The 14676-nt window shown below is 37.7% G+C and overlaps 1 protein-coding gene across 1 annotated transcript in view; it reads right to left on the bottom strand.

Moving 5' to 3' along the window:
• Positions 1–1706: 1706 nt before the first annotated feature.
• Positions 1707–14676, bottom strand: part of LOC139152434 (glycosaminoglycan xylosylkinase-like) — a 54780-nt gene continuing 41810 nt past the window's right edge. The window contains exon 8 of the mRNA XM_070725540.1: positions 1707–11046. Within this exon, the coding sequence (XP_070581641.1) occupies positions 10821–11046 (226 nt within the window). The 3' untranslated portion in view covers positions 1707–10820. The remainder of the gene's footprint in view (positions 11047–14676) is intronic.

Below are 14676 nucleotides of genomic sequence, written 5' to 3'. Positions count from 1 at the left end.
TACATATTCAAAATACTACAGCAGCACTACTAGCAGGTTAATCCGATATCGACACATGTGTTTTATTTAGTTACCCCGCATTTCCCTATGCTTCAAAACCCTGCCACTTTTGGAGATCGGACATGATAATCGTAGTCAAAGTCAAAATCATAGACTAGACGGTGATTAGGGCGCCACCATGTAAGTAGTCCGGTATGCAAATCAACAGGCCGTATCAGGCTTTGTTATGTAAATCATTAACAGGTGGGTATCACTTTTTCATATGCAAATACTCAATTGAATGAAAGAAAGACGCGCTGATCATTATTTTCATATGCAAATCAGCAAGGCGTATCACTTTATTGACATGCAAATCAATATGATAAATCATGTCACTGAACTCAGTACAGACACAATACAGGGCATAGGTATATGATAAATCTCATTATTTGAACAACCGTGAGTATTGTCATCCCTGGATTCTGCATACCAAATATTAGTACAAATTGGCAAGTGGTTTTGGATTAAAATCTTTTGTAAATGTTATTTCTGTACAAACAAAAATACTAAAAAACTTTTATCCGAAAAATGCTGATACACATTCATTCAAAATTTCGAGGTAAGAAGCATCGTTTTTCGAGTTATCTGGATAGACGGACAGGCGGACATATAATATACAGATATTTGCATACACAAAGACATCAGCACCCGCCCAGCTCTTCAAAATTGTAGGTTACACATGTTCCTGCACTTCTGAATTAATTAATATTAATATTTTCGCAGAATATCAAAAAATGAAAAACACACGATAAATTCCCCGAAAATATTCAGCTACTGATTCAAATCATTGCCTCGTAAAGTTTGAAATAAATATTCATTTTAACGTCTTAGAAAATACTGATATGTTTACAATATTCCATTTGAGTGCTATACACTAAAAGAGGTTTTGATGCATGATGCGGAGATAGTCAGTTTTGTCAGACTTTCGTCTAGGTCGGTACACTTGAAATTGTTTTGAATTCTTACAACAAACGCCATTATGAAAGGTGAGGTGCATATTTCTTCAATGACACTGTGCTATTGCAAGCAAAGCACACATTTTATCCACACACTGGAACCCCAGTTTTGCAATGTTATATTTTCACAAAATATTATGCAAATTTATTTTAAAGTACAAAGTGCAGGACAGATGTTCAGACTCACAAACTTATACCACTTGTGATGGTTATTTTCAAGCTTATTGAGTAAATAAAATTTTCAGACCCATGTTTGTAAAAATTGAGAATACTATTATTCCCTTCAGAGTTCATGCAGGGATGGCAGCTGTTTTAAACCTTAAGTGTTCAGAAATATTGAGCAATTTCTTTCTCCAACACAAAGTTTTGCATAGTGTCTCCTGAGTTTTATTCCTGATTTTGAAAGGGAATGATATTATGATACTTATGGAAAGTTTGAGGAAAGGTTTAACTCTCTCAATTTCGATTTGCATACTACCTTCATTACCTTGTTTCACAAATTGCCCCACCTATGCTCTATGTGATAAACAGCAGCTATGCTAATTTCTGTGTTTTGCCATACATAAAATGAATATGTTCATATGTGATAAATAACATGAAAATGCAGACATGGTAGAGCACTGAGACATAGTATGCAGACTGATTCCAATCGCCCCCATGCCAAAGCAAATGCAAGCTAAAAATAGCAAAAAGTACCGAATGAAACAAAACCAATTTATAAATCGTATACTTTAATAAAAGTGAGTTACTTACATCAAGGGGAGAAAATATACATAGCATTTCAGAAAGACAGATAATGCCACCTGTCATTTATAGAATTGTTAAGCGGTTGCAGGTGGTAGATTATTAGAAATACAACGTTACGTTATTCAAAACCATTGATTGTACACTGTAAGAATGAGAAAAGTGAAACTGTTATTTGTTTCACAATATCGATTTGTAAATACAAACAAGATTTTTTTTGCAATAATTTTTATCAATTTGGAGAAGTTGGACTCAGCAAAGTTTTCACATTCAATTGTACAATAGTACACTATGCACACTAAGTTGAAAAATGCTGAATTTAAGTAGTGTTAGTTACATTACAATGAAATACACTCAAACAAAATTAATTTTTATAGTCTATGCTGGGGGCTCAAGTGTTGTCTGTTTCAACATTGGGGTGGGGAGCCGAGTGACACAAGGAAAGGCTGCTGCTCTATTGTAAAAATTGTATCCTGGACAATATGTAATACATGTTCTTTTGCTAGGCACATATTGAAAGGAAAATACAGTTCTTAACACAAATTTATATTGAATACTTTCATAGGAAATTAAGTCCTGTTTCAAATATTACAGTTGCAAAGTTAAGAACCATATTGGTACTCTTTCATGACAACCACTGTAACTTTTTTTTAGCTCTACCGTTATCAATAAAACATCTTTAAATGCAAAAAATATTATGTGTACAAAACAAAAGGCATGCTGTTGGGACTGTAAAGCTTGTCACATTCTGTATTAGGGAACCTTGTCACAAGACGGACACCGTCACTTGTGTAAGAGAGAACCTCTGGGTGAAATAATTAAATACTTCATTTCCTAATACAAAACAACATGAAAAGTAGCACCATTTTGTTGATACACTCATAGACCCTCAAGAAAAACCTAGCACACTTAGTTTCGGGTTCACACCAGGTGTAGAAGCGTAAGTAACAGAGAAAACCAATAAAACTGGCTTTTACAAATTTTTTTTCACCATCATTTGAGTTTTCTCTTACAAAAATGATGCATTTTCAAATATTTTTCGGTGACAAATCCCTACCATGAGGTACATAATAAGTGATGTCTTCTATGGAGTTTTGAAGGGAATCTGCAAATCATACATTGGTCACTAATGGTTTGATTCACAGGTGTTCTAACAAGTTCAGGATAAGATCATCTATTGCTTCAAGCATGAAATGATATTGTCCTAAAATGTGTTGTTTGGAACACTGGGCCCTTTTTCAATTATGAAAACAATGGTCTTTCCTTGGTGGGAGAGTCTTAGCTTTGTAAAGCAACTGGACCCCTTAGGAATACATTGCATTGTAAATCGTTCTGTGTGGGTTCAGTCTAGTAAATGTGGCCATCATTACGGTATGCAAAACTAACAAAAGTGATGGTAAATATTCATGTATCACTAACTATGACCTCTATGAATACATGATGTAATCGTAGTGGGAAATTTCAACACACTTTGCCCCATCCTATGGGTACCGTAATGTCTGGTGAATCATATTTGGTATGACAATCATCATATTTATATACACATTCACCTTCATCCAGAGAGTTGAGAGTGCAGTACCCATACTGTTAAAAACTTTCAAATTAAAGCTTATGTTATGACCGAGTTGTAGTAGGAGTTGCCATGGCAACATGCACTGTCAGCAGGGCAAGTATGAGTAATCTCTGAAATGTGACAGAGCATGGTAGGTGGATGAAAAAATACAGAAGTTTGCTGAATTGTTATTATATTACATTAATATTATTACAAATATTGTATTTTTATTTCTCATTACACATTAAAAAAATACCGCAATTATTCGGTGTCGCTCAAATTTGATCAGAATTGGTATATACCAGTATGGGTACCAAAGATCAACAATACATATTGTTTCTAACTGTTCAGTGCAGGAAAATTCTACGCTGATGTTATGACAATGATTTCTGCACAGTACAACCAGAAAAACAACAAGAAATATTTAAACCAGCAAAAAAAGAATGGCAAAAGTAAATAAGGTCTGAAACTTTAGGTACTGGAGTTCAACTTTAGCAACATGCATAGCAGAAACGTTTAGTCCCTCTTAGTTGGACCATAGCCAGTCTTCCCCCCTCTACTGTCTATGGTTTGATCTGGTCTGTTAATATGTAACAGTTCATAAACAATGACAGGAAATGACTCAAGCCTGTTTCAGACACTGGCCATCACTCCTGCACATTTGCAGGATTTCGCTTTTTCTCACCTCAAATGCACATTTTTAACACTGACAAGTTCATTTGAACAAATTCACATCTCAACCCCTGCATCTACCTGTACACCAAGTACTGAGATGGTAGCTTTGGCGGTATGGGAGCCTTTGTGTGTGACGGACATACATCCGCACATATCAACAAATATACAGACACAGACGCCACTCAGACTCATCATATAAGCTCTTTTTGGTATTTATATATAAAACCAAATATGAGCTAAAAACATTTTCCTATTCATGAATGTGTGCTGTCACCGACACGATGAAAAAATATGGTTAAGATTGCAGGTTTATTGTTACAAACTGTGTAATCCTATTTTCAAATATTTGATACTATAATGGCCAGTCTTGTCTTCAAATTATTCAGTTTACTATGACCTTACTGTCGATACAATTTACATGCAAGCACTTTTCAAAGTTGAATTTTGATCAAGATCTTTGCTTTGGTCACTGATCAATATCAGTCTGAGGAAAATGAAATATGAATCATATTTGCTATCCTATGGTCCCAATCAGGCTGTAATTTTTAAGCTCTGAAATGTACATGGCAAGCACTTGTCAAGATTTAATTTTGATCAAGATCTTTGCTTTGTTCATATCAGTCTATGGAAAACTTAAAACATAGGGCCAAAGTCCCTGAAGCTACTATAGACATGGATATAAAATTAAGTATTTCCTGACTGTATGAAATTATCTCACTAAGGTCATCCTAGGGACATGTAAACCAAATATTAAAGCTGTCTGACCAGCGGTTTTGAAAAAACAAGCGACTCAACAGTTGACAGAGCTCTGCTGTGTTATGTAGAGAATAACCTTTTGTGACACATGTATTGATGAAGAAGGTGAATATCTTTGATAGCTCATTTCAGGATGGCCTGACCAAAAATGGAAAAAAATTCCGTAAAAATACAGATTTGCATATTTCGTCAGACTATATTAGTCTGTAATAGCAAATAAACGAGAGTTAATTACATTCTAATTAAAGTAAACTGGACTTGCTTAAATCAAGATTTACATCATAATAAAACAGCATATCTGTCAGGTTATAAAGAATCTTGAGCTGGTTATCTTTTAATATCAGTATTTTCATCCTATTAACCAAGCACATTTTAACTTTCAAATTAACATGGTAAGTAAGTTCTGTTGAATAAGTTGAGACTGTACGTACTCAGAGAAAGCACACTGAAGAGACAAATGTTTGTAACTTAAGAAGTTCAAGGTCATCAAAAGCATTATAAGGAATCATGTTACACTTTCATTGCACTGTTTACACAGATTGCATGATTGCTATAATATATATAGCACGAGGAATCTTACAGCCCAGCTTTACCATAAAAACCCTATCACTTCGACCACTCTTTTAATTGACCACTCTATTTTTTTCCTCAAAAAGTAATCTTATTTTATCTTTACCAAGTCAACCATAAATGGAAATTAGAACTTTCTCTATCTCTATTTATTTGACCACCCTATCATGACAAACTATTATGAGCATTTTCTTTTAGATAACATAAATGGTAGTTCAGAATATATCAAAGTTGGGATTCAGGAAAGTTGACTTTACATGTTTTAATCCTCCAAGATGGTAAGCATTTTACTATGAAGTGTCAAAAAAGTTGAACTTTCCGATAATTCCACACTAAAATTATTTTGGCTTTGATGATTTTCTAATTAATTCAATTATTTAAAATCATATTAATTATTTTTTTCTGGGTGAATTGATAGGGTTTATACAGTACAAGAATTACATACAATGTAAGTCAAATTTTGACCAAAAATGACAAAAAAATTCCTTAAAAATACACATTTGCATATTTCATCACAATTTGAACAAATCTAAGTTGGGTTATCCCTAGGGACCTGTATACCAAATAACAAAGCTGTCTGACTAGTGGTTAAGAAGAAGAAGATTTTTTACCAAAAACACCTTTTTTGGCATTAATTTGCCTATTTTCAACAATATCAAAAAATTAAAAAAAGCAGTTTCTCAAAATCATATTTTTCATCTACGCAACAAATATCAAATCAGTAAGTACTGCGGTTCTCAAGATATTTGAGTGGACGGACGCCTCACAAACGGACATACATACATACATACATACATACATACATAATACATACATACATACAGACTGACGCCGGACGGATACCCATCCCAATAGCTTCTATAGACTATAGTCTATAGTAGCTAAAAAATGAACCAACTTGGTCATCCATAAGTTGGTATGTTGATTATTTTGTGTCAGTAATTCAACTCTGCAATAACTTTGTTATTCTACCCTCCAACATATTAAGCTGTTCAATTTTCTCAAGCCGTGCTTCAAAACCTTACATCCGAGCAATTTTCACCGTTGTTGTACTGTGCAGGTTAAACACATCAATACAATTTTCTTAATCTTACAGAATTATCAATATATATGTGTATTCAAAGCCTGGGCCTAGGTCACATCAAACACCCAGCTTGATCAGTTTTGAACAACGACGGTAGCGATGCTCTCACAAAAAAACAGCGATACACAAAATACCTGAATTAAGAAGCTAAGTTCAGTGTCATTTTGACTAATCCTTCCCAACTCATCAGCTTCAATATTTCGACAGTTTGAATATTAAGTAAATGAAAAGAACAGCATGACTTCAGCACAAATTTTACAACACTTCGCTCAGATTACGCTGCAGTCATAAGTTGTCCAGGAATTAAGTACGAATGATAAAACAATAAAGATTTGTATTGCAAAACAGAAGGTAAATATGTATCTGCAAGATAAAAACCAAGTTTGAAAAATGTCATCGTTGATGACACAGTCCCCGCTTGTCCATTTTGTTATAATCTTTGGTGTCTAGGTAGCTGTGGAATGACATTGATGCAACGGGTGCATCAGGCCTGTGACTTGCATAATAAAGTAATCTGAGGAACGTTCAATAAAAGACTCATCTCTGCGGGTGTTGACCACTAAAGGAACTTTTGATTACATCACACATAACGATGCCCTCACTTATCTTGTTCACATTGGCAACCCAACTGAAATTTGGGCCGACGCAAAATAATTGTCCTTTTGGGATTAAATTTGGTCCGTGTCCACACTTACCGGTACCAGAATTAGGGCCGACGTAACTTTACCTTCCTTTGTGACCTCTGACCTGTCAAAGTTCAAAATGGCGCATTTGAATATGGCACACTGTTTCTACTGTTCATGATTTTCCTGTGTTTTTACGCACAAGAAGGGCAAATATGACTACCACTCACCCTTTTAATCATCGGAGAGATCTTCACCATTTATTGGATGAGCATATGGTATATATAAGACCGCGGTGGAGAAATAACCAGTGCGCGGCATTTTTGACATGCCTCTCTAGTCTATTACGTGCACTGTGGAATCGAATGACATGGTCTCGTTTGCGGAACAAAGGTTGGTGGGAAGTTCAGCGTACATGGGATGATATTAAAATGTAAAGACTGGATTGAAAACTTTCGATAGGTGTAAACTTTAGTTTCAAACGTCGTTTGTTTTGTGCGAATAGTGTGACTAGTTCAACTTCGATCCATAGCGGAGGCCTGGTCAACTGGGACCAGGGCCGACGTAACGTGTCCACACTGGCGATTTGCGTCGGACCAAATTTTGCGTCGGCCCTGAACCCCCCCTTCTAACCGGGACCAAACTGAGTCGGCCCAGGGCCGACTCAGCGTGTCCACATTGGTTTTTTACGTCGGCCCCGGCCCTGGTCGGGACCTGGGCCGACGCAAAGTCGTCAGTCTGAACGTACTTACTGCCTCTAGTGTCATGACAGCACATACTATACACATGGTTTGGTGGAATTTTCGAAATGGTATGGATCGGGTATGTTGTTGTAATCAGCCATTTTGGATCATATAATGAAACAAATTAATGTGCACAAGAATGCAGCCATATCACGTTTAAACAAAATCAGTCCACTGAAGGACAGTGACCTATGTTTATAAAATTGAAATCAAATGGCTGTCTATTGACCATATGGATCGTAGCACAAAATTAGTAGACATGCATAAGTATGCCATAGTACTTTATCTTTGTACCAAGTCTCAACAACATTGGATAAGGAATATTTGCATATGATTAAGCCTAAAAGACATGAAAAAATCCAAAAATGACAATCTGGCAGCCATATTGGAACATGTCACGAAGTAAATTGACATGTATACATGTATGTGTGCCATAGTGCTTGATCTTTGTGCCAAGTTTGGACAAAATGGGTTTAATGACCTTTGAATTATGCTTCAAAGACATGCAAAATTCCAACAAAATGGCAGTTCTGCAGCCATATTGGACCCTATTGCAAGGGTAATTGATACATGCATATGTATGCCATAGTGCTTTGCTTTTGTGCCAAGTTTGAACAAAATCAGTTCAAGGAAGTTTGAGTTATGGTTCAGAGACATGAGAAAATCGCAAAAAATGGACGCCTGTCGGCCATATTGGATCATATCATGAAATTAAGTGGCGTTCATATGAAGGGCATAATGTTTTGCTTTTGTGCAAAGTTTGAACAGACTCGGTTCAAGGATGTCTGAGTTATGGTCCAAAGACATGAAAAATCGCAACAAAATGGCTGCCTCACGCCCATATTGGATCGTATTGCAAAATAATTTTACATGCACATGAAGGCCATAGTGTTATGCCTTTGTGCCAAGTTTAACAGAATCTGTTCAAGGATGTCTGAGTTATGATCCAAAAACATGAAAGATCCCAACAAAATGGCTGCCTCACGCCCATATTGGATCGTATCGCAATATAGTTTGACAAGCATATGTATGCCATAGTGCTTTGCCTTTGTGCAAAGTTTGAACAGACTCGGTTCAAGGATATTTGAGTTATGGTTCAAAGACATGAAAAATCGCAAACAAAATGGCCGCCTCGCGGCCATATTGGATCGTATCGCAAAATAATTTGACATGCACATGTAGGCCATAGTGTTATGCCTTTGTGCCAAGGTTGAACAGAATATGTTCAAGGATGTCTGAGTTATGGTCCAAAGACATGAAAAATCGCAACAAAATGGCCGCCTCGCGCCCATATTGGATCGTATCGTGATATAATTTAACATGGATATAAAAGCCATAGTGTTATGCCTTTGTGCCAAGTTTGAACAGAATCGGTTCAAGGATGTCTGAGTTATGGTCCAAAGACATGAAAAATCGCAACAAAATGGCTGCCTCACGCCCATATTGGATCGTATTGCAAAATAATTTTACATGCACATGAAGGCCATAGTGTTATGCCTTTGTGCCAAGTTTTAACAGAATCTGTTCAAGGATGTCTGAGTTATGATCCAAAAACATGAAAGATCCCAACAAAATGGCTGCCTCACGCCCATATTGGATCGTATCGCAATATAATTTGACAAGCATATGTATGCCATAGTGCTTTGCCTTTGTGCAAAGTTTGAACAGACTCGGTTCAAGGATATTTGAGTTATGGTTCAAAGACATGAAAAAATCGCAAACAAAATGGCCACCTCGCGGCCATGTTGGATCGTATCGCAAAATAATTTGACATGCACATGTAGGCCATAGTGTTATGCCTTTGTGCCAAGTTGAACAGAATATGTTCAAGGATGTTTGAGTTATGGTCCAAAGACATGAAAAATCGCAACAAAATGGCCGCCTCGCAGCCATATTGGATCGTATCACAAAATAAATCGACGTGCATCTGTAGGTCATAGTGCTATGCCTTTGTGCCGAGTTTGAACGAAATTGGTTCAGCAGTGTCTGAGAAACTGTTGATGACGGACGGACGGACGCACAGACGGGACCCAATCTATAAGTCCCCGCCGGACTTCGTCCGCGGGGACTAAAATGTCAGGTTTTGCCTAACCCTTTCATCACCATGGTTTGGCCCAAACCCATTGTTATCAATGGTGAGTGTGGACCTGTGTACAGGGAATGGGGATGAACAGGTTAATATCTATGCAGATGACAATGGGTGAGATATGTTTGCAAATTGTGTGACCAATGTCAAAGCAAATGCTCTTTCTCATTTTTTCAAAGCCCTTCTGAGAATTGAAATTTCAAATCAAGTACTCTCCAGTAAAATATTCCCAGCATGACAGCGTGAAACCGTATCATCGCAAAACACTTACTTTTTTCAAAGTTAAGAAAAGTAACCACAGCAATACCCAGTACGGTACAGATTCTCTCTCATTCACCAGACTAAGTGCTGTTTTGACTCACCTTACCTCTGCTCTACCAAATGGAGAAATGTATTTAAAAATTAAATGACACGAAAAGTCCATGAAAATGAAATTTGGTTTTACAATATTAAGTACGTGGAAATACATCGGTGAAATTGAGCTCAGAGCTTTGTTTCTACAATCCAGTATTTAAATTAAAAGGTTTATGTCCTTGGAAGCTCATTTGAGGGAACAAACTATGAAAAATATTCAAATATTTTTGAACTTAGATCTCACAATTTCATAAAGGTTTTGAAACCCGGTTGTACTTGAAAAAATTTGCAGACCTAACTAAGCCGGGACATTTCTTGGCTTCGATGGCTACAAAAAGTGAGGTATGGGAGTGTTATCATTACAGAGGGCGCCCTGTAAAACTACATCTTCCGAGGTGGTGAGATAAACCAGAAAGTACATGTTCTAGTATTCAAACTTGTTGGCTCAAACTGACTGTCTGATGTTGCTTAGTCTCAGAGTGCTACACAAGATAGATGACTATTCTGTTCAAAATTATGACAGCATAAAAAAATGATTTTTGAAAAGTTTGATTCCCTTAATTAAATCATTGGTTTGTACTCTTATGTTTTGTCCATCCACTTGGCAGTGTAATGTGTATCGATATTAACCCTCAATTTCATCTTCCAAACGTAAAGCTATCGACTAAGACACGGCTTCTTCCATTCTTTTCAAAGCACTTGGTCATTTCAGACATCACACCGCGGAGTCGCCTATCCATGGCCTCATAATGTAACTCATTGATGACCGGGTTGATAGGATCTTGTGCCAGGGCCTGACGCATCAACTCACTTAGCTTTCCATTGGTTTCACTTACCAATTTCTGCCATGTTGATGTACGGACTCTGCAGTGAAGGAGAGAGAGAGAGAGAGAGAGAGAGAGAGAGAGAGAGAGAGAGAGAGAGAGAGATTGATTGATTCAAGTTGGCTCTGTGGATGAAAGTCTGATGCTGGTCACTTCAAAACTAAGCCTGAATAGCTATGTTATTATTTTATGTAATAGTTATAGATACATTCTTGGTATTCTTCCTACAGCATGTTTAAACACCAAGTCTTTGGCTTGCCAATATCACATACTTGTGAGTGATGTGCAGTTTTAGTGTTGCCACTTGAATTCACGTCAAAAACACCAAGCCACTTTTCATCAACTGTCCCTATATAGGATTCACACATGAACAAGTTATGACAAGTTATTATGATATGTTCTGCTATGTATATAGAACAGAATGTGATACCTGTCGTAAAAGTCCCTCCACAAAACGGTCAAGAAACGCTTTTGTTCAAAGGTGCTAATCACCTACGCAGTTGCAACAGTCCGCGTTGCGGTGGACGCAGGAAGCGAATGACGTCATAGGCAATTAGCGTCTGTGTTTCAGTGGCGTCTTGTGACACGGTCCCGCTCCGGTATCCTACGATTTTCAGTCAATCAAGCTACTTTGTTTTCATCTTTCTGCACTGTTTCGCATGTATTTGAAGACTGGTGAGAAGATGAGTAAAACAGTTTCTTAAAGATCTAGGTCACTATCGAGAAATCTTGGATGATATTTTATGGCTGAGTTCAGCCATGAGGTGATCTTGACCGACGCCATGCATTTCGGAAACACTGTGAATTTTACTCCCCCGTTTGTTTTTTCACCTTTCATCAAACAAGTCATCGTTGATGACACAGTCCCCACTTGTTAATGGGTACTTTGATTACATGTCCTCAGAGAGGATAGAGTCCTCTTCATTAATTAGGTCTGTGATAAAATACTTTGATACAGATAGCGCTCAATGGCCAAGAATGACCTACATACAAAAAAGACCTACATATGTATGACATAGGTTAATGTCCTTGTACCAACTTTGAATAAAATCGTTTGAGATATGCCTGAGTATTATGGCTCTGTACATGAAAAAATCGTAACAAAATGGCCGCACGGCAGCCATATTGGATCGTATCACATAACAAATTGACATGCATATGTATGACAGTAGTCAATCTCCTTGTACCAACTTTGAATAAATTCGCTTGATACATGTCTGAGTATTACGGCTCTGTACATGAAAACATCGTAATAAAATGGCTGCCTAGCGGCCATATTGGATCGTATCACAAACCAAATAGACGTACATATGTATGACATAGGTCAATGTCCTTGTACCAACTTTGAATAAAATCGGTTGAGATATGCCTGAGTTTTGGCTCTATACATGAAAAATTGTAATAAAATGGCCGCCAGGCGGCCATATTGGATCGTATCACAAAACAAATCGACATGCATATCTATGACATTGGTCAATGTCCTTGTACCAACTTTGAATAAAATTGGTTGAAACATGTCTGAGTTATGGCTCTGTACATGAAAAATTGTAATAAAATGGCCGCCTGGTGGCCATATTGGATCGTATCACAAAACAAATTGACATGCATATCTATGACATTGGTCAATGTCCTTGTACCAACTTTGAATAAAATCGGTTGAAACATGTCAGAGGTATGGCTCTGTACATGAAAAATCGTAATAAAATGGCCGCCAGGCGGCCATATTGGATCGTATCACAAACAAATAGACTTGCATATCTATGACATTGGTCAATGTCCTTGTACCAACTTTGAATAAAATCGGTTGAACATGTCAGAGTTATGGCTCTGTACATGAAAAATCATAATAAAATGGCCGCCAGGCGGCCATATTGGATCGTATCACAAAACAAATAGACTTGCATATCTATGACATTGGTCAATGTCCTTGTACCAACTTTGAATAAAATTGGTTGAAACATGTCTGAGTTATGGCTCTGTACATGAAAAAATTGTAATAAAATGGCCGCCAGGCGGCCATATTGGATCGTATCACAAAACAAATACACTTGCATATCTATGACATTGGTCAATGTCCTTGTACCAACTTTGAATAAAATTGGTTGAAACATGTCTGAGTTATGGCTCTGTACATGAAAAAATTGTAATAAAATGGCCGCCTGGCGGCCATATTGGATCGTATCACAAAACAAATCGACATGCATATCTATGACACTGGTCAATGTCCTTGTACCAACTTTGAATAAAATCGGTTGAAACATGTCTGAGTTATGGCTCTGTACATGAAATATCGTATAAAATGGCCGCCTGGCGGCCATATTGGATCGTATCACAAAACAAATCGACGTGCATCTGTATGACATATGAAGTAATCCTTGTACCAAGTTTGAATGAAATCGCTCCTTGCATCTCTGAGATATCTGCGTGAACGGACGGACGCACGGACGGACGCACGCACGCACGCACGGACATGACCAAACCTATAAGTCCCCCCGGACGGTGTCCGTGGGGACTAAAAAGTAAGTCATGCACCTCCTAACAAGGCAAAGACTTCGAAAAAATAGGGAATCGTGTTGTGTTGTTATTTTGAAACCTAATTCGACAAGAAAACTAGTCTTTTTTGCCGCGTTAATATTTTCAACAAAAACAAAATGGCGTCGCTTGGGATCGACGAGTCGTATCTGCATTACATGGGAAAATCCTAAAATGTCTTCCTTAACTCCCCTTTGATATCGATTTAACATGATAATTCCTCAGTTCCAAACTTTGAGAGTTCGATTTGAAATTTTTAATCGCTTTCAACAAAATTCAATACATGAAATCAAGGAACTCTTACGATGACCTTGTTTTTGCAAGGTGCTCCCGTCGACCGTGCGTCGACCCATTGAGAGTTGGCGTTATGGTAATAGTGCAACGTTTTTTCCCCCTTTTTTTCTCCTTTATCGATCGTTCAGAGGTGTCAAGTGCGTCCCTACCGATCGTTCAGTCTTCTCAAAAGTAGGCAACCAGGTTCATGACGGAATCTGTTCTTTCTTAAAGACATAAGTTACTGCCGAACCCAATGTTTTGATTTTGTCGACCTTTCTAATTCTCAGACCGCCAAATTTAGAGAATCTAGAAACCCTACAAGTGTCGCGACATTTTGGTGACATGACCTCCCCAAGCCTGGGTGCCAAACTCTCTGCCATGGATTTTCCTGATTGAGGATCAAGTGAGATACAAATCATGTCGTGTATGGGTTTTCGTATGTTACCCACGAGAGACCGTGGTCAGCCCATCGATGGTATTTATATACAAACTGATTGTATCGGTTGCTACACTGTGGACATTGGAAGACCACGCAAGGCTTGGGTTTCGCAGCAGTACGTATCGACGCAGGATTTTTATCTTCCAAATGAAGTCCCAATCAACATGGGAGTCGTCAAAATTGACGAAATCGTCTCCGAACTTGTACATAGTTCACGCTGCGTGACTCCACGGCAGGCAGATGTAAACAAACTTTGGCCTTTAGACGCATGCGCAGACAATAATCAGAATGCATTCTGGGAGAATTAAGTTTCTGCTTACGATAATTTTATGCACGTAACTGTTAACACCTCCCGCCGCACGCGTGATAATCCGGGATTATCCCCATCAGTAAAATCAACAGAAAGCCCAATCGAAACCCGGA

The sequence above is a fragment of the Ptychodera flava genome, chromosome 16 (assembly GCF_041260155.1).
Source record: "Ptychodera flava strain L36383 chromosome 16, AS_Pfla_20210202, whole genome shotgun sequence".
NCBI classification, from domain to species: Eukaryota; Metazoa; Hemichordata; class Enteropneusta; family Ptychoderidae; genus Ptychodera; species Ptychodera flava.
This window is presented reverse-complemented; position numbering and strand designations above follow the sequence as displayed.